The 27,518-nt window shown below is 43.1% G+C and overlaps 1 protein-coding gene across 2 annotated transcripts in view; it reads left to right on the plus strand.

Moving 5' to 3' along the window:
* Positions 1 to 27,518, plus strand: part of ETV6 (ETS variant transcription factor 6) — a 123,030-nt gene that overhangs the window by 17,460 nt on the left and 78,052 nt on the right. Inside the window, exon 2 of one of the 2 annotated variants that reach the window (XM_063395330.1) lies at positions 25,921 to 26,047. The exons of the other annotated variant lie outside the window; for it this stretch is intronic. Within the exon in view, the coding sequence (XP_063251400.1) occupies positions 25,921 to 26,047 (127 nt within the window). The remainder of the gene's footprint in view (positions 1 to 25,920; positions 26,048 to 27,518) is intronic. 2 annotated transcript variants of the gene reach the window in all.

Genomic DNA, 27,518 nt, shown 5'->3' on the forward strand with positions numbered 1-27,518 from the left:
AGAATTACTGGTAGTAGGGTTTAATAGCATTGGGGTATTATTTTGGATGGTTCACTCCTTCTTTCTTCTTTTTCCCCCTAATAAAACTTTTGTTGTGAACTCTAAGGGTTCTTCAGAAAAGCTCTGTAGATACCACAGTGCTGTGTTGGTTGATGCAAAAAAGAAGGCCTGAATCATGGCTAGGGTAATGAACTTAAAATTTAATGAAAATCAGTATTGAAATCTGCTCAGTGTGGAACTAAGTGACCAATTTGATATTATCCCCAAGGTTTTTGATTTGTCTAGATTTTAATGAAATAGTTTCTTCCATCTGATAGCAGTTCAGATGATGTGGTGAAGACTTGAGAAATTCTCTTCCCTCCAAAATTGCTTGAAATGCTAAAGAAAATCCAACAGTTAAAGGAGAAATGTCATTCTTCACGACACAGAGATTGTAAGAGAATTGTGTTTTATTGGACCTGATCTCTGGCCTTCATTGAATTCAAGAGGATTTGGCTGAAGCCTACGGTGATAATTGAGCAAGGGATGACCGATAAGGAGAAATTCATTATTAGTCAATGGCACTGGTTGAAAAGAAAGCTAGGACCAGAGACAGCTGTTGTCACACGGGTAACATCAGTAGTTGTAATTCATCTTCTGAAAGCTCGAACATGAGGGAAAAAGAATGCCTTTGGTTTCAAGAAAACAAACCCTCAGAAGTTGTGTAGAATCCTAGGGATTTATTAACAACAAAGTCCCTTTGTCTGTTTAATTACTATTGCTTTTATTTTGAGGTATTCTCATATGAAGCAGAATGATTTAGCATTTCTGAACTCCAGTATTTCATTTGTTTTTTTCCTGACTCAGCTTGAAGAAGCTGACTGAAAGAACACCTTTCCCTCCAAATATAGACAGACAATATGTTGTCTAATAATGATAATTTCTGAACAGCAGATGATAAGAGCAGCAGCAGAAATAGGAATTGGTGGTACTTTTTTCTTTTTTTTTTTTCCTCCTGAGCCTCTGCACTGCCTGCAAAGTCGGAAAACTTAAATAATCTCACATAGTGAAGGAAAGTTTGTATCCCTCCCTCCCAGTCAAATAGATTTGGAATATCTCTGACAATTAAGAAACTGGTGCAGGATCTACCTCATTAGTTTGGTTGACTGCTGTAGAAGACACCTGTCTTCTATTCATCTGGCTGTTATTTCATTATCATCTCTGTGGGTACTGTGGTTGGAAGAAATCTCCAGTTGTTAAATTCCTTTCAGTTTTATTAAAGTGGTTGTCTCTCTTGGTTTTGTGTCTTGTCCCGTCTTGAGGTGTGATTCCCTCGTTATTCTACTGCTCCTTGCTGAACACTTCACACAGTACCAAGAGGTATTGAGGTGCCAAGGTGGGATTGCAGACAAGAAGTGCTCCAGACTTGTTCGACTCAGTGGATATCAGACACTGAAGAGGTTGGATGCTGAATGTTTTCGTTGAGTTTAATTTCATAAAGGAAAGAACCCATAGCTTAACCCTTCCCTGTAAATAGACAGCCATTAGTTCTTGGGACATTGTAATTAATAGATAGAACTCCTAAGTATATGAAAGTGAAATTTTAGCTTTTTTGTGGGGAAATGGTGAAAACAAGCTATGTAAGATTAGAAATCTTTGGTTTAGAAATGTATCTTCCACAGTCACCCTGCTGAATGTCATTGTACAATGTCCTGTACATTGCCATCCCTGCCAATGTTCCTGTCTCACTGCTCATGAGAGCTCTCAGCTCTTTACAGGACAGAAGCTCTGACCTGCCAGGCAGCTCTCAGGCATTATTCCTTTCCTTTTCGTTTCCTAGGCTGAAACAATCCATGTTTGCCACCTTGTCTGAGACCAGGCAGTTTTCTAAGCTGCAGCAGCTGTTTATATATTCCTCTTAGGTTATTTGAGCTGATGCACAGAGCATTTTGGAGCTGCCCCTGCTGGGCTTACTTAAGTTTCTGAGAGTTGTTTTTGCAGTATCCATCCTTGAATTAGATCAGCTCAAGCAATGGTGTTGTGCAATTTCTGCTCAGGACCAGTACAGCAGACAAGAAAGGTGTGTGTATATGTGTGTGGGAGGTTGTTTTTGGTCCTGTAAATAATAATAATCTCCAACTCTTCACTGGTCATTCTTTCCTTTCCCATTACTCCCAAAGAGTGTTCTTGCATGTTTTAGTGATGATATAACGTTTCTTTTGGAAGTTAGGTGCCGATTTGAGCTTTTACAAGCTTTACAAAAAGGTTGTTGAAGTGCTGAGAGAGAGAGAGCTCAAGCTCCCTTTGAGCATTTTGCCTGCCTTCGGGATATCCCTGTGAAGAGCTGTGGGTTCTTAAATGCATTGAGAAAGGGCAAGGGGATCAGTTCCTGGAAGAGTTTTCTTTCCCTGGGGGACCCTGGAGGAATTTTGCTTGCACTTGTATCCACTTAGCGGTGAGAACAAATGCACCTTGCTCTGCATTTCTTGGAACTGGGTCTTGCTCGCCACTTACATCTCTAGTAGTGGTGCTGTGTTCTCGTGTACTCCTGATTCCTGTGGTCCTGCAGTGGTTGTGGATTTTTTGCCTCCTGTGGTTTGAAGCAGAGTTGCTGAGGACTCTGTGTGCGTGTAGGAATAGCAGATTAGAAAATGAGAGGTTGGTAGGCTCAAAGAGCTTCCTGAAAGTGTGGGAGTGCAGGCCAGAGAAAGGAAGAGAAATCTTTTTGAAACTGTATCAGTGCTTTACAGGGACAGGAATAGCAGGCAGAGCTTATTGACAGAGTGGTCTGAGGGTAAGTGTTGCTGCATAGCAAAGTGTTACTGCTGTAAAAATCACTGCTGTCCAATAGTGAAACACATTCTTGCAGTGTGAGTGCAGTTGTACTGGTATGGTTGGGTCGCAGCACGCGTTCTGCTCACGCAGCTGTGTTCATGTTAGTCAGACCTGGTGAACGCTGCTAAGTCTGCATGTGCCTGTGGTATACGTGCAACCCTTCTAAAAATTATGGAGGAGGTGTGAGGAACAGCTCAGGTCATGTCTGGTGGCATGCTGTGCCCCTGGGAGGAGATGGCTGGGTGTTCTGTTCCAGGTCTGTAACATGTGTGGTTCATTGCTGGTGCAGTGGTGCTTGTGTCCTTCCTCCAGCTTGTAGAATGTCCTTCCTGAAAACAAACTCTTTACCTGAAAGATTGTAGTGAGTGGTAACCAGGCCTTGGGTCCTTGGTGGAGCAAGGAAACATTTTGTTCCATGTTTTAGCTGCTGTTTCCAAAGGTTTTACAAAGCAAATTGGTGTAATTTCCTGTTTTTCTAATGGAAAACTGAGTTAGAGAGGAGCAGGAGTGAGAAAGAAGCAGCTTGTGTTGAACCTAAAATGGAAATAACAACCTGTTTTGCTTTAGCCTGGTGTTTTGGGCACCTGTTCAACAAGACATTTAAGCATATGCTTAATGATACGCATGGCAATAGCTCCCTTCCCGTTTGCTCTTCTCAGAGATCATAAACAGCACTTCTGTCTGAACCCAGGCTGCAGGGCTGTGCCACTGTGCCAGCCCACTGGAATCACCCAAGCTGTCATCCAGGACACAGCTGGTGTCAACATCTGGCCTGTAGAACCTGTCTTATCAGTAGGGATGCAGCAAGGTGGAGCAAAGAGTCATCTGAAACGTGAGGAAGTGGTGGTAGTTGGGTGGCAGGAGATGGAAATGAACTTGTTGGACAGGTGGCTCTTGGATGCAGATGACTTGAAAAGAAACTCCTGAACCTCCAGATGAGCTCAGAACAGCCACACAGAGACAGCACAGGGTCACCAACTCTTTCATACGGTGGTGTAATGACCCCTGTTAGTCACGCATTGAGCGTTTGAGCAGTGTAGTACCTCTGTTTAAAAACAAACACCAACCTAAACCAGCACCAAACCCCAAACCAAACGAGCAATGACTGTTCCAGTACATCTACTTGTCTGTCTTCAAAAAGACTTTCAGTCTTTGCAGTTATCCTGGCATAAAACGTTTCATGGTTGTGCCAACAGGCAGGCTTGTGTCTGCCCTGGCAGCTGCTTTAATGAACCCCAAGGTCTGACAGCCAACTGCGCCCTTTGAAGAGTAGCAATTTGTCGATCACAAGAAAATGACCTTTTTCAGGACCTCAGCTCGGGAGCTGTTTGCAGGGTTGTGGAATTACAGTGCCTAGGAAGCATTACAACTCCATTTGCTGCTGCATTCTCTCCATATATCACATGAGCCACCATTAATTTTTCTCCTCTGAAGACCAGCCTTGGTTCACTATATCCCTCTGGTCCTATTGATCATTCTGGGGCCTTTGCCACTGATTTTGGAAGGATATGATTCAGAACTTTCATCTGGGTTGGATTTTCTCAGTGAGATTGTTTATGAGAGAACAAATTTCAGGATCGTATCCCAGGATTTTATATAGTTTGGTTTTTTCCATCTATAGATCCAGGATTTTTGTGAATGTTGCAATCTTAGCATCAGGACTTAATCTACTCTGATTAGAACCAATGGGAGTTTCCATTACTAATTGCCACTGACGTAAATTCCAGCTCATAAATTAGGCATCAAAATGTATTGTTATTATTATATGCTACATTAATATAGAATTTATATATATATCTCTTAATTTTATGTGCAATATATGTTGTTACTTGCTACATTTACTTTTAAGTAATGTTACTTTCTAAAATTAGAGACGACTGTAGGCTGTCCGAAGAGTTAGTCTGAAGTAGAGTTTTTTTGTCCAGTCCTGGAGGCAGCTGGAATTTTTTATGGGTGACTTCTTTAGCTCTCTGTGTGCTGAGGCCTGTGCCTCAGAAATCCCCGCATTTAAAAAAAATAAAATTAAATAAATACTCCTCTGTTGTCTTGTACAGTATTCAGCATTCCACAGACTTCTTGTTCCACAGATCGTAGGCACAAGCCAGTAGCAACTATAGATTGATATTGTCTTTGATGTTTGGAACAGCCAAATAACTTCGTTTTCACAGAGAAGCAAATTCTGTGAAGGATTGAAGGGGGGTGAATTGATGTCTAAAGATGGGTAAAAAGGGCAACTGTACGGAATGAGAGCAAAAATTGGTCACTGCCATAAAGGTGCTACCAAATTAGTAGGCTTTGGGTTAGCATCTAATCCCTTACCCAGAAGGGTTAAGATTTACTTTAATAACATCTGCATAATGGTTTTTTAAATGGCTAAATGATTTAATAAAAGGTTGGATTAAATTTATTAAATGGTTAGTAGAAAGCTAGAGCCACAACACAGGGAATATTTTCTCATTTTTCTCATTTGTTTTGGGAGATGCACAGGGCAGACAGAACTGGTGGTTCAGAAAGATTGCTCGTCTCTGCAACATCTCAGAAGGTAGAGTAGTAGAGCCCAGCTAAAGAAAGGAAGGAAGATTCCTCTCCCCCTTAGAAACCTACAATTTGTGATGCAAATCAAAGGGAGGCCCATGTACCAATTTTGAAACTTACTCTTAGCTCACCCAGGTAATTGCCATACATGAGATTTGCGTCAAATTTCTTGTTAAACTTTGATAACCAGATTACCAAAATTGTACAAAACTTCTGTCATCTAAGGTTCTGTGATTTAGGCCTAGGTCCTGTAAAGGTCTGCTGAGATTTTCTGGACCTGCACTTAATTTTGGCCAAATATAGGTTGAGCATCTTAATGACTTGAGGATGAAATAATTGAAAATGTCAGTGTTTACAGTGATGATTATGGCTAAAAGACTAGAACAACAGCTCTTGATCTGAACATTCCCAAATTTGGAAGTCTGAAATTCACATCTGGTTAGAATTTTTAGATGGAAAGATTTTGTCCTTAAAAAAAATAATAAATCACTGATGCTGAAACTTAAACAATTAGAAAAGAAATCCCTCAGGAAATACAAATGGTATGGAGGGGTATTTTTGGTTTTTTTTTTTAAGGAATGATTGCCGTGCTTCTTAGCTTGATGTTCTCATTCACACTGTTAAGTCATATTGCTAAAGTTAAAAAAGAGGATGGTAGCTTAAAGCAAGGTGCAGCTGATGGTTAACCAAGCTCTGGGGCTTTTGGAGAGCCTGTCAGTGGGAGAGCCAAGGGTTAATGGTTGGCTCTGTCAGCCCCTGGTGCAGAGCTGTGGTGTTCACACAGTTGTACAAATGCTGCTGGCTTTGGGGGATGACTCGTGTCTGCACGCCTGCGGGCTTGCGGCTCAGTTTTATATGATTTGGGGGTTTTTTTTAGAATCCTTTTTAAAAATACACAGGAATTAAGCAATTTCCTTTGCATGGTGCCTCAGCCAAAGCCCACTGAAGTCACTGGGAAGACTCCCACTGTTTTTAGCTGGCATTCAGATCTATCTCGTGTTCCCCACGGCCAAGGCTACTGCGAGTGTCCGTGGGGGTCTGTAACAATCTTAGCTCTTCTGGAAGGGCTGTCCTGCGGTACTTCAGTTACCATGGAATAGATTGCCCACATTATTAGCAACATAATTATTCTGGATCAAAAATACTTCATTTCCAGAATTGTCTCCGTGTGGGGGGAACTACTCTGGAATAAAAATCAGGCAGTGGCTTCATCTGCAATAGCTGTGCTCCACGCTTGCTTTCTGTAGGCAAGGTGTTTTAAACAGAGTGAAAGGCAGGAAGGTGAATCCCTCTTTACATCAGCACAGCCTGACTTCTGTGACTCTTTCCTGAATTTTAGTTACTCTGATTTATAAAATGGAACTAAAGCATCCATCCTCCCCAGACCCAGGTGTGCAGAAGCCCTTGCTGTGGGCTCTGGCTGCACTCCTGAGCCCTCATTCAGCTCTGTGTAGGTGCAGTTCTGTGCCTGTGGCTCGAGTGGGACTCTCTGTATGTTCAGATGTGATGACAGGATCGTGGCCCCACAGGAGTAAGGGAGCACAAGCGTTGCCCTTTGTTTAGGGATCAAACCTATCCACTTTCACATTTTAATGGGAGCCCTATATATGGAGATGCTGGAGTAATCTGGAGAAAAAGCCACGTATCATTGCCTTTTCCCACTACTACAGACGAATCAAAACACTCAGTAAATTAACTCTTTTTATTATGTGTGTGTGGATTGTGTGAGTGGACTTGGAGTGGACTTTAAGGCTGAGATTTTACAGTTTCTATTTTTTTATGTATCTAACAAGACCTGCAGGTCTGCGCATTTTAAGCTCATTTTCCAAACTGCCGTATTACTCTTGTCTTTTTATTTGTTCCTTTAACACCCTAACTTCTCTATTAATGTGAGTACTGGTGAATTCACTACACAGATACAATATTAATTCCAGACATTTCACAAGACAGTTTTTAGACATTCACCCACATGATAATGTGTTAATTTTAAGGCATGTACTTCAGAAATAAGGAGGGAGTTAAGCAGAAAAAAATTTATAAGGTTAAAATGAGATTTATTCAGTCCCTTTCTTTGCAATACATAAATTCATGTAATAGCAGGAAATAGCAGGATGAGTGTCTTTCCCTGCCATTTTTTTATAACCACGTGCTGTTACCTCTCTGTTGTAGCATGGTGTTACATAGAAGTAGAACATGGCATTTCCCATGAAAAATGTAAAAATAAATATTTTTTAAAATAGATCTTTCCTTTATAATGGAAAAAAGAAGTTTTTATATTAGATTTCGGGAGAAAAACTTGTTTCCCTAAATGTAAGGACATATTTTGTTACCCACAAACAAAATCTGCCACTTCTCTGTATTACTTCCTATCTTCAGATCTCTGCTATTAGTCTGTCCTAAAAGCTCATATCAATTAAAGCAGATAAAGAAGCTTATCATTATTGGACTTGGAAAAATCTGGTTGAAAACCTGGTCAGACATGATTTTCTGCCTGCAGTTAATCCAAACTGAAGAGGTGCTGCCTCAAGTATGTATCACCATATTATTTGTTCCTTTCACCTCCACCCCACCTGCCTACAAAAGGCTTATTTGTTCAGCTTTGCCTATGCAGTTGCTTCCTAATCCAGTTCAATCAAAATTATCAGTTATTATCAGTAGGGATTTTTTTTTCCTTAATATATTCTGGATCACAGATTTATTTCAAGCTAGAGCATTTTCTTTAATGGTGAAACTGGAAAGTTGAGATTCTCATCCCAGTGAGATTTAGCTGTCTGTGAACTTGGGGTCTGTTGTGGTTTCCTGAGCCAGATTCTCTCTGGCATCTACGTATTGAGGTAAAAATGTTCATTAGAAAGCGAAGAAGTTAGGACTGCAAACAAATTCTGTTTAAAAATAGCAGAGAATGTATTTTTCCATTATAGGGAAAAAATGGAAAGCAGATGGTAGGGATTTTTTACAGTGGGACTTACTTTATTTGTTGGTAGAAAAGAGCTTGTTTTGGAGGGTCCCCTTGTTCTGTAAGTAGGTGGGGATAAAGAGATTCATCCCCTTCATAGCCTAAATTGTGCTGTGACCTTCCACACCCTGGCATTGGGTGGGTTGGGCTGGGTGCTGTAGGGCTGAGGGGCCATTCCCATCTGGGTTCCAGGTCCAGGTAATTGAAATTAGCCCCCAGCAGTTTTAATCACCAGGAAGATCATTGCCATGGTGCATTCTGTGATCCCAGCTCAGCCGGGCAGAGTCAGCGTGCGGCTCCGTTCAAGCCATGGCTCCTCTGCTGCTCCAGCACATTCTGGGGGTGTTCATGTTCATTACCCTCTGTCAGGCACTGCAGCATCTGCTCAGCTCAGTGTTCAGTCCCTCGCTGCCATGGAAGTGACTCTGCTTCCTGAAAGGGCAGGGGAAGGGAGGGAGGAAAAGAGCTAATGGGCTGGTGCAGAGCATCCCTTCTTCCAGGCCCTCTCTTTTGTACTAAATTTAGCTGCTGTGGCCATGAGCAGGCTTGTGCTCAGCAGCAGCTCAGTGTAGTCCCTAAACCATCTCTGTTTCCTGCTGATTTCATATTTTGCTAGGAAGGATGTGGCACAGGACGTGAGGCAGGATTAAGCAAGGAGCAGGGGCGTTAGTAGAATGACCCTAGGGAGAGACAGGCTGGTTCTCTCTCAGCTCTGTCCAAAGGGCTGTGACCTGTCATGTAAGAACAGGCTTTTCCTTCAGTGCTGGAATCATTCTCTTGTGCCATGGTTTAGTTGCCTCCCAAATTGCCTGATGCTGAACATTTATTAAGGACTCCATGATCAAATGTTTGCAGTTTGACAGAAGCGGCTGACACTGGTTTAAAAGGAAATATGTTGTAATATTACCTCCAGAGAGCCATGGAGGAGAAACTCTGGACAGGATTTGTACTGATAAAATTCTGTTTTGACATAGTTGAGAGAGGCAGGAAATTTCTCCTGTGACTTTTCATTATAATGTCATCATGAGAGCAGCATCTTTCGCTTCTTGAGGATCTGTCTGTCCCTGCTGCTAATTCCCCACCTGAAATCTTAACTCAGTATGGGTGACATGAGACACACTTCAGCAGCCATGAAGAGAAGTGTGAACAGCCATTCCCGTGGAAAGGGTATTAAGAACAGTCCAAGTTGTATGGAAGCCTCTTTTTTGCATGAAACTTGAAGAAAATGAGGTCAAGGTTCAGGTAGACTTCGGGGATTTACAGTGGTGAAGGAAATCTTGCCTCAATGCAATTAAAATTTAACAGAAGAAATAACTTCTGGTTTGTTTGGTTGTTTTTTTTTTCCCTGTAAGATTTCCCCCCTTGGCTTCAAAGGTCTTTGAATAAAGGAGTTATATTGCTGTAGTCTAGCTGAACAAAAGCAATGAAACAGCATGTGTCATCTACAGTTTGTACACTCATTCTTAATGTGCTCATATATCACATGAAATAATCAGGTATGGATTTTTTTATATAGACCTGCAGTTTTCTGAAGACAGAGTTGGCATTTTGACCAAAGATTGTATAAATGCATCAGGGAATCATAACCTCCAGTGCAGAGAGGATCCATGTGGCCTTTCCCAGCCTGCCCTCAAGGCTCAGTCAGGTCCTGCTCCTCAGCCATCAAACCTTATTTAGGCTTTTGCTGTGTATACTGGGATGGCTCAAAGATAGTTAGCACAGGCAACTACTGCCTAATGTTTAGAAATTAATCCTGTCTTTCTGGATGCAGAGGATTTACTCTTGGCTTAGATTTAATGTCTGTGTGTGCAAGTGAGCAAAGCTTTTTTTGTTTGTTCTTCCCTTGTTCTCTGAAACAAATGTCCAAAATGTATAGGTTAAAAAAAATATAAAGAAAAAGATTGTTGTGTGGATCATAATGTTCTTTAATGATACAATTTGGCCTCTAAATCTGTGTCAGGGAACAAAGCACTTGCACCTGGGATTACCCTCATTGCTGTACAAATTGGCTGGCAGAAGTTGAATAATTTGTGGATATTGGGAACGCAGCTATGTCAAATGTGTACATAATAGATGAAAATACAGATTGTATCACTTGTGCTAGATTTTTTGGAGTAGGGAAGTGTGGTGTGGGTTTTTTTTTCGTTGTTTTTGAATAGTGGTCTAGATTAAATAGCATCATTTAGTAGGAAAAAACCTTGAGAGAGTGACCACTGAAGATTTGTCCTCACTGCTCTGTCAATATAGCTGGTAACTCCAGTTTCCCCACTACTGTCTTTCCTGTTTGCATACTCATCCTTACCTCCACTAGAGTGCTGCTTTCTTCTGGAGCTGAAGTGGTTGAAACTCCTTGTTGCCAAAGCTCCAGTGAGGAAAATAATAGAGTGTAAGCCATCCCAGTTCCATTAACTCAGCAGCTGTGTGTAACTAATCAAATGCCTCTGCTCAACCCGAGGGTCACTTTTGCCTAGGTTTGACCCCCAGTGGCTTCAGGTGGCTCCTGGACTTTGCTCTGGGGCGGGTAAGGAGCACTCATGCATTCCCTTTTGCCTAAAATGCTTTGGGATTGTGACTCCTGGTGACAGGGCAGCAAGGAACAGGAGTTAAATCCCTGCAGTTGTTCATTAAACCCTGGGCTTTGGCTAGATGGGAATTTGTGGTCCAGTGTAAATTCAAAAGAAACAATTACAACTGACTCCCATTTACCTTACACAGGTGTAATATTTACTAGCCAACACTGACTTCAGGATGACCTTTTTGGGTGGTTGTCCTGGGCTGAAAACACCACTTCTGAGATCAATGCCATGCTGCATGTTTGGTGCTGTGCCTGTTCTCATGAGCACTGAGATAAACTAGTTCAAATTAATACAGGACAAAGGAGCTTCTGGATGACCCCTTGCATAGCAATGAGTTGTATAACAAGATTAGTGTTGAGTTGCAGCTCTATAAAGAATGGAGGTGGCCTTATCTAAATAATGTTTCAGATGCAGCTGGTGTTGGCTGACCAGAAGAAATCTTCCAATTTTGGTTTAATCAAAAGGACTAATGTTGCTAGGGTGTGAGGGTAGAATAAAATGGTTTTCTTTTAGAAAAAACCTCTGCCATCATTGCATTAATAGCACCTGTTTTCAGAACAGTGAAAACTCCATCTCTCCCTCTCACCTCTAGGACTGTTCTCTAGGGCTTGCTGAAGTATTTGGATTTGCAGTTTGTTCTGAAGTCTGCATAGCTAATGCCCTTAGAATTTCTATTTCCATGGTGGAGGTGGAAGAAGCCCCACCACCTTTAACAACAAAAAAAGATGTTTATGCTTCTTCTGACATTCACAGCTCTTGAAAGTAAGAGTCTTTGCTGCTTCTACAGACAAGGGGCCGTGTGGTGTTTCCTCTCACTTGTTCTCATGAGTGTCTTGTGTTTCCTTTCCATCCTCAACAGTGAGATCTGATTCTTTTTCATGTTCTCTTCTATGTCTGTGAGATAGCAGGGTTCCCCATTTTTTTCTTTTCTCCCATGCTCTAGAGAATTTGTGCCCCTAATTTTTTACTTGTCTCTTAGTAACAGGATTCCTCGTTCTGTCTCCAAACTAGGAGCTCCGTGAACATCTGATAGTAATTTCTGATGTGCCAAGAGTGGTATATGCATCTCCCAACAGGAATGATTTTTATTTATTTATTTTTTTATTTTTCATCTATTCTGTAATTACAGGCTTAGCTATGCCGAGGCTTATTATCATTCTGCAAGGTGTCACAGACTATGTCACCAGCCAGGTATTGCAAGTAATAGCAGCAGGTAGTTCTGCTCCCTGAAGATACCAGTATCTCTGTTTTCCATGTTTGCAATTTTCAGTGTTCAGCAAAACCTCTCTTTCTTGTCAGTAGGAATGCACATGCTTGCTGACAGGTTTTTTGAGCTTAGTTCATGCAACATCAAATATTAAGATCTTGCATTTATTTTCACATACTTGCAGGTTGAGGTGAGTTTCAGTGCAGGTTTCTGATTAATACTATAATTTTTGGCATAAGGATTAAGTTGAAATGGAGATAGGTAGTAATATGCATCTATAGCAGAAGTGTATGTACATACATGCATGCATGTGTTGAAAGGTAGCAGAGCTTTGCTTGAGAGCCTGTCCACTCTTTCACCTACATAATTTAAGCCAATAAAAAGTTTTAGGTTTCCATCCAATCCAGGCTTACTCTGCTTTTAAATGTATTAGTAGCTTTAATATTTCTACTCTGGGGCCTTGGATCATAGTACTACAATTCTGGTCTGGATCGGGATAGGAAGAGGAGGAGAAGCTACATAAATTTAAAAGTGCATTTTATTTTTTGTTGGGGCTCACAAAGTTCCATAATTTTAGCACTGGATGGAAGGCAAATAGAGGGGTGTGTGGCTGGCTGCAGTTTGTTGCGTGGATATCCCCCCGTCACGCGCCCAGTGCCTGGTTCTGATCGGATTCTCCCGGTGTGAAGAGTCCCACTTGCCATCAGTGGGATGTCCATCTGTGTGAGCCTGAACGCAGCCCAGGCATGCAGGCTGTAGAGGAGGAGTCTGTGGGATGGCTGCACTGTGCCTGTGAGGTGTGATGCACACGAGTTAGAAAGCATCCAGTCTGTTCTGAGGGATCCGTGCTGGCACTGCTGTGTGCTATGAATGCAGATATTACTGCTGAGTTCTCCCATGGTGGCCTTTGAGGGGCTGGGCACTCAGACAGTTCACAGACACTGGGGATGGTGCTTCTGTGGGGCTTGCCAAGGTTGGGAGGTCTGGCTATTCTCATTTAAGGTGATTTTAAGGACTCTCAACAACTTTCTGGTGTAACTGGAATCTGGTGAATGTTTTTTCTTTTGGTTGCCAGCGCGTAACAAGCGGTGCCCATTCACTTGCTGCGTAGTGAGATTGTAAATCCCTCATAAATTGTTTGTAAATCACTTTGGGATCTTTCTGGCTGACAGGCAGATCCTGTGTAAGCACATCACCCAGCCCTGCAAAGCCCAAGCCTTAGGGAGCTAAACCGCCTGCCAAAGCAGCAGGTGTGTCAGCTCAAAGTTACCCGTGAGGAGCAGCTGGAGGCTTGAACTTTGCCCGTTTATTTGCTCAGGGTTTTATCTCATCCTTTATTATACAGCCCAGTGAAAATGAGTATTTGCCGTGTCAGTTAGAGCGGGGCCGTGGGGTGGCAGCTCCGTGTGCTCGGCGGCCTCGAGGCCGGGAGAGCGGAGCCATCGCCAGTGCCGGGGGAAGGCCACGCTTCCTGTGCCACCAGGAGACAGGGACACCTGAGCAAACACTGATCCACCCTGGCCTCTGGGTAGGGTCACTGCTTGGGTACACTCCACTGACTTTTTAATTTTTTTTTTTTTTAATTTTTAAAAATTTTTTTTATGTCCATAACTTTTGTTGTCCATAACTTTTGTTGTTGTTGTTCTAGGGGTAAATTTTGACATTAGAGCGAGGTAAAAGCACTCCAAACAGAAAGCTAAACTTGCATTTTACTCTTAATTTTGCTTCAGGATTGTGCAAGTGGACAGCAAAAATAATATCAAAACAGAGATTTCTTCTGAATCAAAGGCCAAGTGGAAAGTGTAGCAGCACAATGTGCTCAAGATTGTTATTCTGAAAAACAAAACAAAACAACAATCCTCAACATTAAAAAAAATCCCCTATGTAGCAATTGAAAGGCTATTTTTGGTGTTGAGATGATTTTAGCCAGATTGCATGTATTGAAGGAAATGTTTACTAACATTTGTTACCACTTTTGGTCTTCAGACCCCTGGCAGCAGACTTAGAGCCGGGCAATGATGAATAATTTTCTGCCTAGTGCCTTACAGGAGGATAAAGTGGCATCAGTTTCTGGGATTCAGAAGTGTTTGCTGTTGGAGTTGAGGCATCCACATCCCAGCACTGGTTTAGACGTGTAATGTAGAAGTATGAAGAAGAATGTAGAAGTGACAGGACCGAATATGCAGGGAACCAGCTGGATGCTCGGAAGACCTGGTCTCTGCCTCAGCTTACCTTGAGCAGTTCATTTGACTACTCTGTGCCTCAGTTTCCCATCTTATCTGCCATGTAACTTATCTCTTTAGGTGTTGAACAATTTTAGAGTGGGACTGCCTTCCACTATTCAAAACAGGTTTTCTACTTCAGCACAGTCTTAATGATAAATGTAAACAACGATGGTCTTTGGATAGTCAAATTTAGGAAGATTCAGGTTAGTTTTTGATTTTTCAACTGTGTTAGCAAGGGTTGATCTTTGGACCTGTATAACCAAACTTTTTCCTTAGTTGCTTTCTGTTATTCTGCCTTTCGAAGGACTTTGTGGAAAAGAAGGCAGTATAAAAATCACACAACCGGTTTGGCAGGTCCTGTATAAACAGGAGAAACGCCAGGAAAAGTCTTATGTCTTTGTTGCCAGCTTAAAAAAGAGGGGTTAATTTTCTCCTAATGAAAACTTTGGCCATCACTGTTCGTGAGGTGGACTGTGGGGATGGGCACATGGTGGAAGGGGCTTGGGGTACTTTCTGGAAGGAACATTCCCTCAAATGCTGGGAATATTGTCTCAGTCACCTTCTTGGCTGTGGGAACAGAAGAAGCATTTTATCATGGTTCTTGTAAGCAGATTTGTTTTTTTTTCCTTTCCCCATCTCCTCTGACAGTCTCACAGCTCAGCTCTGGTGTTAAACACACCCTTGCTTGATTAACTGGGGGTGATTGATGTCCCCCTGTTTTGCTTTGCTTGTACCAGGAGAGATCTGTGCTGGTATTTAAGATTGTGTAGCTGAGAGCTGGGATGGGTGAGGAAACCTGCCTTCCCAAATGGATCTGTGCCGTTGCATAACCGTGGGAAGGGTTGGAGCGCCTCTGTCCTGATTCTTGTGGCAAAGGAGGGATGTGTTTCTGGAACGGGTTTGAAGCTCTCTCCTGATTCAGGCCATCTCTGCTGCCACTTGAGCTGAGAGATTTCAGTCAATGCGTTGACAAGGAGGAGCGTTAGAAATCAGAAGTTCCCACAAGGAGGATGTTTAAAATCAATACTAAAATGCAAAATGAAATGATGCATTCTGAGAGCTTTTGCAAGTTGTCCGTGTCATTTTACTTCTCTTGTAGTTCATCCTTCTGTTTCTGGAGCAGCAGCATAAGCCCAGAGACACGGCCATGTGGGTAGAGGGTTGAAATGGGGTTTAGGTAACTTGCTGCTTCTTCCTGCCGCTCTGTTCCTAACTGCAAACTGGGATTCAAACAGGCCCTTCCTCTGGTGCTTCACTATCTTGACTATTTTGGCTTTGAGCTCACCAGGGCTGTCCTCTGCTCACTCTTTCTGGAACACTTTGGGCAATGGTGTGGTGATTGTTTGCTGCTGAGTGCTATCACTGGATAAATGTCAAGTCCTAACAATGGTGTTCACAGCCAAATAGAATTCTTGGGAGAATATATTGTTTTCTGAGGTGTCAAAGTAGGTTTTTCCTCAGCCTCTATACCCTGAATGGGTACGTAATCTGCCTATGTTTTGGTCCTTCCACTTGTAAAGGTGAGTGTAATAACACTTCCCTTCATTGCAAGAAAGTGCTGAAGGTGGTATAGGACATATTTAAATAGTGTAGTAATGAGAACCATGAAGAAGCCTTCAGATTGAGTTAAGATGGGTTAAGACTAGCACTTTACTCTCATTTTAAATGTCTGAAGTTTGCTCTATTTCAGCTGGCTCCTTTCCCAAGCTTCTCCCTTCTGTAGTGAGGCAATATTTGCAGGTCAGAGGCAGTCTTACGGTAAGGGTGGAGTGGCTCTCACTGCAGCGTCCATTCAGCTGGGAACCAGCAATGCTCAGTTGTGAAAACAAGCCAAAGATAACCAGGGTGAAACTTCAGCACTTCTGTTCTGCCAGGAACAACATCATAACCAATGCTTCGGGATTATGAGCTAAAACAAAATAATAATTTGAGGAAGAACAAAAAGCAATGCAGAGGTTGAAAGGAACAATTAAAACAATTGGGGAACTTAACGAACAGGAAAAGCTATGGCAGAAGGAAAGCAGCTAAACTGAGATTTGTCACAAGGCTTGACACACCTGTGGGCCTCAGCATTTATCCCATTGTCCTGTTGGCACAACCAAGGCAGTGAGGGCTGTGGTAGTTCCACAAGTTGTTTTGGAGAGGCTCAGCAGGTCTGGGAACAGGCACTTGTGTCCTCACCATATTTCTCTTTAAGTCTCTTCTCTGGAGCTTGTTTTATGCTGTGCTTTGCTGTCTGGCATCTGCTGCCCAGCCCCGTACAGCGCCCCTAAACAGGAGGTGATCCACTTCTTATTCCTCTTCTGAGTGCTGGGAGTGCCCCTGGAATTTCCAGAGTGAAGGAATAAGGTCTGTGTAGGGTGTACCCTGTCACATGGACAGGTCATACCTGGAAGGCATCTCTTGTTTTCAGAGCAGTTGGGAAAGGATTGCTAATAGCTCTCCTTACGCAACAGAATATTCACCCGCTTAGTTCATTACTTGTTAGCTCCAGGCAGGGACATGGCAGATTTGTTAATAGCAATGGTCAAATCATTAAAGTGTGCAGCATTAATGGAGGAGAAAGCATTTAATAAAGAGCCGTCACTTGACCCTGTCATTGTCCATGGAATACACACCATATTGTTGAATACGGGCTCTGCTCTTTTCCTGTCATCTACCACTTCTGAGAAGTGTGTCTTGCTCAGGAGCTTCAGCTTCTCTTCAAACACATATGAAAGCACATCTGTTCTTTTGGATCAGACATGCAGCCATGGCCAGCTGTCTCTGGACAAATATATTTAAAAACTTCCCTTAAAGTTCTGCCAATCCTGATGGTCCTGTGCTGGAAGGACCATGTTTTACAGGAAATAAAAGATTTTACTGTGCTTCAAGGTATCTCCCAGGTGGTTTATTTTCTTTTTCTAAGTAGTATTTTGGTGTCTGATGATGAGCAAAAAGTTCAGTTTCTTCTATTTTGCATTCTCATACCATGAGACTGCTGACTGGAGAGACCTTACAAAAGCTGCCAAATATCTTGTTAAAAAAAAAAAAAAAAATTAAAATACAATTTTTGTACAGGCTGACCTGCTGCAGATTTTGTTTCTTTTTATGTAAGTCTGCTTCTTTCAATGATCTCCCAATGCATCTTGGTTTTAATCACAGCTTCTTACTAGCTTATCATTCTGCAATCTGTCTTCCAGATTACCTTCTCTTCCCTCTGTTTTTACTTCCTTTTGGATGTTGGGCTGTATCTGTCCTTTTCTTTGTCCATCTCAGTAGTTCCTTTATTCCTTCTTTATAAGCTAGAACATTTGACTCTTGTAAAACTTGCCTGCCTTGCATACATAGGGGTGTGTGTATGATGCAGAATGAGGAGCCTGCAAACGTGCAGGATGCAATATTCTAAGTGAAACCCTACCAGCTGTTTTATATATACTCTCCTTTGTCGGCTAGAGTTTCCTTTTCTAGTCACACTGATCTTAATGTTGTTCACATCGAAGTAAATAGCTGGAGTAGGTGAAAGAATAGGGGGAGAGGAAGATTGTAATTTGATGTTTCTTCCATATCCAGTTTCTGTACAGGAATCAAGGTCAGTGCATGTATAGCCCTTTCTAGGAACTCCCTGTGCATTTAATGTGTTGGGAGTTGAACAATCTGAATTTTTGTGAAATTTTATAGTGGCAAACATCCATGATCCCTTGTTTCTGGACTAGCTTATTAAGACAGTCTCTGAGAATGGGTATTTTGTTTGGCTGTCTTCTCTCATTGAGGATTCTGTTTAGTTTTGCTCAAGTAGACCTGCCCATTTTTTTACCAGCAGCCCTTATTATAGCTGTCCTATTCCCAGACTGGCCTAGATTCTCTCTGGAAAATTGTTTTTACCTATTTAGAGGTGTTTTGGAACAAGGGGATGTGGCACACTTCCCTGCCATGCTGTGTGTGCTGGGTTACTGTGGCACTGCTTGAATCTGCAGAAGCCACAAACTGTAAGGTGTAGCATTAGACCTGGGTTTCTCTGGGCATTTGGCACATCCTTTTTCCTTTTTCATGGAAAGTCTGCCAGAAGTCTGCAGTGTGGAGGAAATGCAGGGGTGCTGTGTATGCCAGTAGTAAGGAGATAATACATAAGGAGAGACAGTAAGCTTAAGTTACTGGAGAAGAGAAAGATTGAGGCCCACATGTGGATTTTACACCACTGTAAATTTGGACCAGAAACACTGTTTAAAAATAAATAAGTAAAATTCACTGAAGAATTTTGCAGGTAGAGATGGGAGCAGGATCCAGGCTGTGCAATAGGACCAAGAAGGGTAATTTCTTATATTTGTAAGTGGTATTTTTAAAAAGTGTGTTTCAGGATGTTGAAACTCCACAGAAATTCTGTTTCCATCAGTGACTGAGGGTTAAAAGAAGCTGTGACTTTTATGTGAATTACTATCCTATGATTTTTTCACTACTTAATTGATGGGCAATCAGATATCCCAGGACAGTGAATGAGTTGACCTCATCTGTGTGACAGTTCTGACCTGTGATTTGTGCTATGTAAATATTTGATATCCTCTTTTGTGAGGGACCCTGTGCACAGTAACTGTAGCTTCAGTAGAAATGTTCAGAAAGCAATTCACATCCATGGCAAGAAGATCAGAAATGATGACTGTCCTTGGATATGTGTTTGAATCCATAGCAACATTGCAACTTTGACACCTCAGTAATGCAACCAAGTCGAAACCCTTGTGCCATGCCAGCCCTGAGATGCAGCAGAGGAGCTTTCCCATAACCCATGAGAGGGCAGTTCCCTGTACACCATGTTTCTCCTTAGTCTTCCCATCTCAGTTTCATGGCCTGCAGGAATCTTGCCCTGAAATGAGCACATGACTGCAGTAAGGGTGTTCAGGGTATTCATTCCCACGCACACAGGCAGGGTTGTACAACCACCATATGTTACAGAGAGGAGGCTCCCCAGCCCTGCCTGTTTTAGAAAAGAGAACACAAAAAGTGCAGTGAAATATCTCTGACGTGCAGCTAAGCCTGGAAAGTTCTTTGCTTTGCTTTCCTTGCTTCTGTGCTGCTTACTCACTGGCCACAGTACTTCAAAGCCTCATATGGGATTTTTTCTTTCCTAGCTGTACAATTAACTGTCTCCCTTGAGCCTTCTGTGGTGCTTTGTGTGGAGTGAGTGTACCAACAAATCATGGTAGAGATGCCAGAGGGACCCTGTGGGTCACAGTAGTGGCCCAGCTTTTTCCATGCCCTGCTTAAACAAGGTCAGTAGCAAGTTCTTCAGAAGAGCATGGCAGTGACAACCCCAGGATGCAAATTTTGGAGTTGCATGTTGAAAAGGGCTGGGGGCAGATCGTTTCTTAATGTCAGGAGTTGAATCTGTGATTGACTTCTGCCATGGCGTCGTAGGTTAAGGGGGCCAAGTCCCAGCTTTACTGCCTCTTCTTGGAGCCTTGCTGCAGAAGGGTGGGTGGATAGAGAAGGCTTTACTCCTGTTTGGACTGCGATGATTCCCTTCCAAATTCTGAACCAGAATCTGCCTCTTGTGTATTTTCTGCTGCCTAGCTGAGATATCTACAGATAAAATTCTTTATTAGACATATAAATGACTGATCCTTTAATGAACCGTACTGAGCTTTTTGCCTTAGTTTGATCTTTTAGTTTTACCTGATACTATCTTCACATAGCCTGTTCCCATATTAGCAGCAAAGAAATACTTTCTGAGCGTGTGGTTCAGCTAGTTTTTTGCTTCTTTGATACTTGCTAATTTGGAATATTTTGGAGTGCTTATACAATAATGCAACTGTATCATGGCATTTCCAATGGCAGTATTGACCTCCTCAAGCTGCCTTTTCCTAGCACTTGAGTGCATTGGTATTGCTGTCTGTACAATTTTAATTTAATTAGGACAGTGGCTGGAATCAGTGTGGGAGAAGCATGAACTTCCCCACAGCCTCCTTTCCCCTTCCCATGGCACCGCTGTGTTTGTTTTTTATTTGCTTGGGTAAGGACTGAGACAGGAGAGGAGAGCCATCACCTGCCCCGAGCAGGGAGGACAGGCTGGAGGGAGGATTCAGGGAGGAACTGAACTTCACAAAACTGCTAAGGTTACTGACAAAATCTCTGCTCTGTGCCCAGGAAACGAGATGTTAATCTTTTCCCAGTGCTGCTTTGCATAAGGTCCGTTCCAGAGAGCTGTGTTTGTTTTAATTTCTGTAATTACTGATAGTGTGCTGATTATGCTGCTATAGATTTGACGTGAATTGCTGTATTAATGGGATCAAAAATTAGGAGATGTCTGCCATGGAAATTAAGAAGACGACAGCAGCTGGGGGAGGGGAGGGAAGTGGAGAGTTGAATTCATACCCTGTTACTGCAGAGCTCTTGTTGGCTTTTTTTGGAGCCTGAGCCTTTGTCCCTGGCAGAAGTTGGAGTATGCAAACGATAACATTGACCAAAGTCCCCAGATGTGCTATGCAGTCCATTAGGGGCTCTGTTTTCCTTGCTGCTCCCTGTGTTAGACCATGTAACTCATCTCATAGTGGTCTTCTGGACTTCCATATCCAGCTGTGGTATTGCATACAAACCACTGGTAAACAGTGCCTGTGTCTTCCTTTGCTTTCCTCTTCTCCTCACTTGCTTCCCTTAGGATTAACTTACTTGAATCTCCTGCTGTTTCCCCCTGTGCTGCTCTGTGGCTGTTTTGCTGTCATTGCCCTGCTGGGTGCCCAGATGTTCAGGCCTTCTGAATTTTTCCTGCAAACACATCATTTTCCCCCAGCCACCCTTGTCTCTAAGGCCCTTTTTTTCCACTTTGCAGTACTCCACCCACCTACTCCTGTGAGGATCCACAGCAGGAAAACCAGACCTTCACAGGCTCCCCCTGGTCCCTTGGCTTGTCTTTTCATTTCATGGCACAGACAAACCAGCATCCTGGGAGGCAAATGTGTGTCAGCTTTCACTCTCAGTTCCTTTCTCCCTGTGTGATATCATTATGTGCAGTATAGGAGAAAGTTCTTGTGCAGTGATTAGGGTCAGCTGCCTTTTCTGTCCAGCACAAGGTATTTGCAGACCACATTGGCTGTTTTGGTTTCCTGGAAACTACTGCATAGGTATTGCATTCCTTTGCTTTATCTATTAAAAAAGGTAGTTTTACTATATCACCCATTTAGCTACTGAAATAATCATGTCATTGGGACAACATAAGAGCTTGCTTAGCAGACTTTCTTACATATTTTATTCTCATTTCTACAAAAACATGTATTTTCTTTGTGCCTGCCATCTGAGTGAACTTAGTAAAGGGACAAAAAGACTATCAGATTGCAAGGCTGTTGCTTTGGAGTTTAGAAGGGTGAAATTATATCAAAAGCCTGAAGCTATTTTTATTTGCAGCCTCCTTCATCTTCAACTGTTAGACTTCTTTTAAATTTAATTTTGATGCTTTGATTTTTTAATTTATTTTTTTTTATTTTAGCAATATGAATTACTTGTGTTCCTGACAGAGAAAATTCTATTCAGGTAGATTTTGTCAGTAAAGGATGTACCCCAGTTCTTCAGACTGAAATCAGTGTGTGCTTTGATGGTGTTGAGAGTCTAGTCAGCTGTTAGATACATGCCTAATACATAGTCATGGTCAGTATAGCTTTTGATTTAGACAGGGTGGTTTGTTCTGTGGCATTCTCAGCAGCTGAATATTTAGTAAAGAGAAAGAACCCATAGATCCTCCTGATTTTTGGCCATGTGTTTCAGCCTGTCTCTGCTCAGCTGGGCAGGTGAAAGCATGTCCTGCTCTCAGCAGACCTGCCTGGTTGTCCGGGTGGCACTCCTGGAGCACCAGCCACCAGAGTAAACCCCAGGGAGGGCCTTCCATAAAAACTGGCTTCATTTAGCTCTTCAATTACTGTGAGCAACATGAAATTTCATGGTGAAACTTTCTTGACTCCCTGTGAGCTGAAGAAACCGATTGAAAATGATGACAGCAAGCAATATGCCACCTGTTTTAGTCACCTCTTTGTGGCTACTGCCAAAATGCTCAGGAGTTGCTATTTTGAAATTTCTTAGCTGGTAATTGTTTGGGGCTGAGCATTTGGTCACTTGTAGGTTTAGATGTTTATAGAGTCCCCTGGCAGGTGGTGAATATGGAATGTGCTAGCACCAAGCTCTTTCTTAGCACTCATCACCAAAAATCTCACAGGACCACATCAAACATGTATTGATTTAGTTTCTTTTACTGGTAGATTAAGCTGCAGCAAGGCTGTTTGCTCAAGAACACGCAAGGTTTGTGCAGGTTCTACCAGCACTACCTATCCTTCCTCCCAAGCTGTGGCTTGAACATTCTTGGCCTTAACACAAAGGGAAATATTAAACTTGACTAGTTAGGAAACGCTTTCAGAAAAATCCCTAGTAGCAGAGTATCTGGTTGCATAACCTCAGAATGAGACACCGGCCGTGTTTTTGGTTGGTGGATTCTGCAGAGAGAAGCACTGGGCAGTTCTGGAGTTGTGAAGATCAATGCAATCCGTTCTCAGTGGTGTGAGCACAATGGGTACCTCCTGAAACGTGACTCTGCAAAGCCTCAGAAAGCCTGGAGGAGCACTTGTGACCTTGTGCATTGGCTGTGCAGGCTGGGCACTGCGTGTGGCTGAGCACAGAGCAGGGGCAGGTTGTAGAACCAGACTGGTGTTTGCAGTTCTGCTGCCAGCCTTACTGCCCCATGCTGCAAGCAGGGATTACGCTCATTTTTTCCACAAGCCAAGTGTCTTGACCTCCCTGTGCCATTACCATTCCACACCTTTTGGAAATCTTAAAAGGACAGTTAAAGGGCAGCTCTTTCAGCATGCAGTTGTTAAATGTATTGCCCTTGAGAGGCACATGCTGTCCTTTTTCAAGACAGCTTAACTCTGAAATTGCTTAGCTCATTTGAGCTGTGTTCTTGCTGTAACGCAGGTTGTCTTTGTGTCTAATAAGAAAAAGACTTACCTAATGTCTGTAAATTGCTTTGATATTTAGGCTAAAGGTGCTGACAGAAAAATGCAGGATTAGCAAGAGAGGGCATTTCAAAGGCACTAATAGGAATTAGATAGCTAACTCCCCTTCATGCCTTGTAAAATGCCTTCTGCAAATAGTAATTCACACAGGACTGTGGACATCCAAGATGTGTGGGAAAAGTAACTGCAGTTCCGTATCTTGTTCGGTTTTGGCTGTCCTGTCCGTATGAATACTAGGAAACAATGAATCAAATGCATTTGTTTAAAACAGTAAACCTCAATGAAACCGTCATGGTATAAATCAAGTTATGGAATGCCTTTACGAGATTGATCAGTAAAGGCAGCACATACTGGAAGCATAATGCCTTGGTTTGATCCAGCATCTCCTGGGTCTTGAGGGAAGTGGACAGGTTCTGGATTTAATTTCATTTTCCACCTGCTCTCAGGCAGTGAGAAGACCCTTTGAAGCCACTTCGTCTTTGCTCACTTGGTGATTCAGTGAGCATGAAATGTGACCTGAGCTTGGACTGTATCCTGCATTCTTCAGGACAGAGGAAAAGGACTTTGTGTCTCCCACCAATCCTCTAGTGCCCATTAGCAGAGGCAGGCATCTGTGTGGCTGCATTTCAGAGGTGTTCCTCCTTTTATAAACATCTCCATGAACCTGCGAGCAGCTGCAGTGTGCTTTGATTATCTGCGCTGTGGGTCGCAGCAGGAAATGCTGGGAAGTGTCTGCTCTCCCTCCTCTCCAGGGGTGCTGAGCACCAGGGTGAGAGGTGCAGGTGGGCACAGAGAGCCACACCTCTGGAATGGGAAGCAGAGTCAGAGTCAGCTGCTCTGAGCTGGGGAAGTTGAAAACCGAGTAACGCCTTGCAGCTCCACAGGTGCGTCTTTCACGGCGTCACAATGAACGTCCCTGTTTGGGAACTGTGAGAAACTGAATTCAGGCAAGCTAAAGGGGTTGCTGTTGCCTGGACAGTGATGAGTAGAAAGAAGCTTGAGTTTGTGGGAGACAGGAACATAAGATTGAACAATTTCTTTTTAAAAAGTACCAAGCTGACAGCCACCAGGGCCATACTTGCGGCAATAACAAAGTGGTTATGATGGTGGAGTGAAACAGGCCTGTCTTCTCACTCTGTCTAAACCTGTAAAAGTTTGCTCTCCACATGCTGTCGGTCATCTCTGCAATGTGGTTACAGGGTGTTGTCGTGGGGCTCCTGATGTTGAGGCTAAACTTCATATTCTGCCTGAGCTCCTGAGCAGCAAACAGCGACTGGCAAAAGAATGAATTGGGCTTGCATTGAAGCAGTGGCTGCAAGACTTTCTAGGTGTTCCCTTTATTTTTGGATGTCACCTAATCCACCTGCAGAGGTTTTTGCAAACCTCCCCTTCCCTTTGTTGGCAAGGGTGCACTCTTGCATTACATTCTGCAGGTGCCTCTGTCAGCCTCAGTCTATTTTCCTGTCTCATGGCTGTGATAATGCTGTGGTTTGTCATGGAAGCAATTACCTTCTTTTGGTTCAATACCAAATTTGTCTTTTCCGTTTGCCAGAGATCGAGGCTGGGATGAGAAGCTGCACTCGTACCGTCCTGCAAATGCTCAGAAATTACCTTAGCTCCTTCTGCTTCCATATATGCAGGGATGTAAATCCATACTGTTTGCACAGGCATCATTACATGTCAGTAGCATGGTTCTGGAGTTCAACATGCATTACCTTCCAGGAAATATGTGATAACGGGGTTTCTATGTTCCTGTAAAATTGTGGCTATGTTTATTTATAAAGGGTATGTTTTGTACTATGATTGGAGCACATGATTGGAGGCTTTGAATATGGAAGAATTTTCCCATCAGATAACATGAAGTTTCACTCTTAGATTTCTCGTCAGGCATTTTCATAAGTAAAAACCTAACTGTGACAATGATGAAACTAATACAACATTCACAAGTTGCCTTTTAACTCTACTTGACTGGATTTGGGTTCAAGTTAAACTACTTCAAAGAAGATAATAGTAACTCATTTAGCAAAAACAAGAGTACTACGTTACTTGATGGTAAATAGAGAGTAGTCTTTAGTGATGTGTTTTTCTGCAGCAATGACAAAAGTTATTGATAAATGTCTTTAAAATGGTAGGAAGGAGTATAGTGCTAAACACTTAGCTTGTTCAGATCATGACTGATTTGTTAGCTTTGTTAGCTTACTTGTTAGTAAGGTTAAGTGTTTTTGGCACTTCAGTGGTACTCATGCATGTATCATGGAGTTGCTGTCAGATTTTCACTGACATAAAACCCTTGGGGTCTCCCCACTTGCATGTCACTTCCTCCTTCTTCCCAAATTTCCTCCCAAATTCCCAAATTTCTGAGAAGACCCTTGGAAACTTCATGGCTCTTTTGAATATTCCTGCCACCCTGAAAGGTGCTTGGCCCCCCTGCAGCACTGGGCAGCGCTGGCCCCCAGTGCTCTGTGTGTGCTCTGGGGCTCCCTGGGCAGCTGGTGCATCACCAGTGCTGCTCACATCACCAGGCACACACTTCCTTCCTTCCACCCACATCCACCTCCTCTGCCGTGGTTTCATTCCTCTGCTCCAAAGTTCACGTTGTCCTCTCTCTTTCTCTCCCTCCCCCCCCACTTTCTTTTAACAGCAGGAAAGAATTTCGTACACACCTCCGGCGAGCCCGGTACCAAATTACGCCTCGTCACCACTACATGTCCCAGTGCCTCAAGCGATCAGGATGGAGGAAGACACCATCAGACTGCCAGCACACCTGCGTGAGTGTCAGCACCAGGCTGCCTCAGTTCCTGGCTGAGGAGGGGAGGGGAGGGGTGGGGAGTCATTTCTGGTTTTACGGAAGAGAGCAGGGAAGTCCCTGGCTTTATACTTCTTTTTTTTTTTTTTTTTTTGTAAATAAGCCCTAGCTGGTTTGGTTTTCCTAGCTGTTGTTTTTATCTGAAGAAAACGACTCTTAAATACAGTACACTGAATCTCCCTCCCATCTCCTGCACCCCTTGTCAAGCATTTGGCCCGTTTCTCATGAGAGGCACAAATATGGAGGGTTTATTTTGACAGGAAGTGCTGTGTTTCCTTCCACTTTATTGGAATTGCTCTGTTACGTTCTGCAACACAAGGTCAGAGTTTCACCAGCTGTGGCAAGTGGAATGCATTTGTGCTGTGGCTGTTTCCAGGTTCTGAGGGGTCTCAAATACTTGTGATGCCCAGGCTCTCTAGTGTAGAGCATGAGTGCTGCCAGAGGCAGTGGGAAAGGAGGAGTGAGCTTAGCTGAGCACAAAAGGATGCTGCAAAGGGGGAAGGACATATCACTGACACTGCAACAGAAACTGGAGCTGAGGGCAAGGTGAGAGCCAGGTACTTCCTTGCTGAGATGATTTAGTGTTTGACAAACAGAAAAGGCCAAGGACTGTTGACCGGTGAGAGGTGAGTTAGGATGGGGAACAAGAAGAGTGGAATTTTCCTTTTTGGAGAGGAAGCAGGTCTGATGGAAATAAAGATGTTTTAAGTAAACTTTTGTCAGGTGTTACATTCCTGGGTACTTAAACAACAATGAACAAGAGGGCCAGGAGCAAACAAAACTTTGTGCTTTGCCCTCTGACAAACGGGTTTGGGATTTTGCGGGGGGAAGAGGAGGAAGTCCATGTTTATCACAAGATACTCTCATTGCTGTCCTCAGCTGTCTTCCACACACCTTTTGTGGATGCGAGCTGTGTTTAAAGCATTTCTGTAGTCCTGTGCTTGCTGCCTTGCTGGCCACTGAGTTACTCTGCCCCACGGTCACTCACTCCCATGCTGTGTCTCATGTCCTGGCCCAGTTTTCTGTGCTTCCTGGTGGGGGTGGGAGCTGCTGCTCCCAGCAATGTTTCTGACCATGTCTGGTCCCTGCCTGAGCATCCCTCAGCTCCCAGGCCCAGCTTGCATGTGTGTGTGGCTGCTCAGCTGTTCCCCTGGCCCGGGGAGGAATTGGCTGCCACACTTACAGGGCATTTCTATGCTTAGCCCAAAGTAGGCACAAAAAATCTCAGCACAGAAGCAGTTTTTCTCCAGCAGTTCTCCCTGCTGCTGCTGTTTATCCCCAGATCTTTGGTTTTTTTTTTTTTCTGGTTGGTACTGTTTACTGTGGGAGCCTGTCTGTCCACTCCACAGCCAGGATCACAGCTGGGTTTGCAGTTACTTACTGCCCTCCTCTCTGTCTGAAGATGCATAAGGCAGGGAGGCAGAGACTCTTGA

The sequence above is a fragment of the Prinia subflava genome, chromosome 4 (genome assembly GCF_021018805.1).
Source record: "Prinia subflava isolate CZ2003 ecotype Zambia chromosome 4, Cam_Psub_1.2, whole genome shotgun sequence".
NCBI classification, from domain to species: Eukaryota; Metazoa; Chordata; class Aves; order Passeriformes; family Cisticolidae; genus Prinia; species Prinia subflava.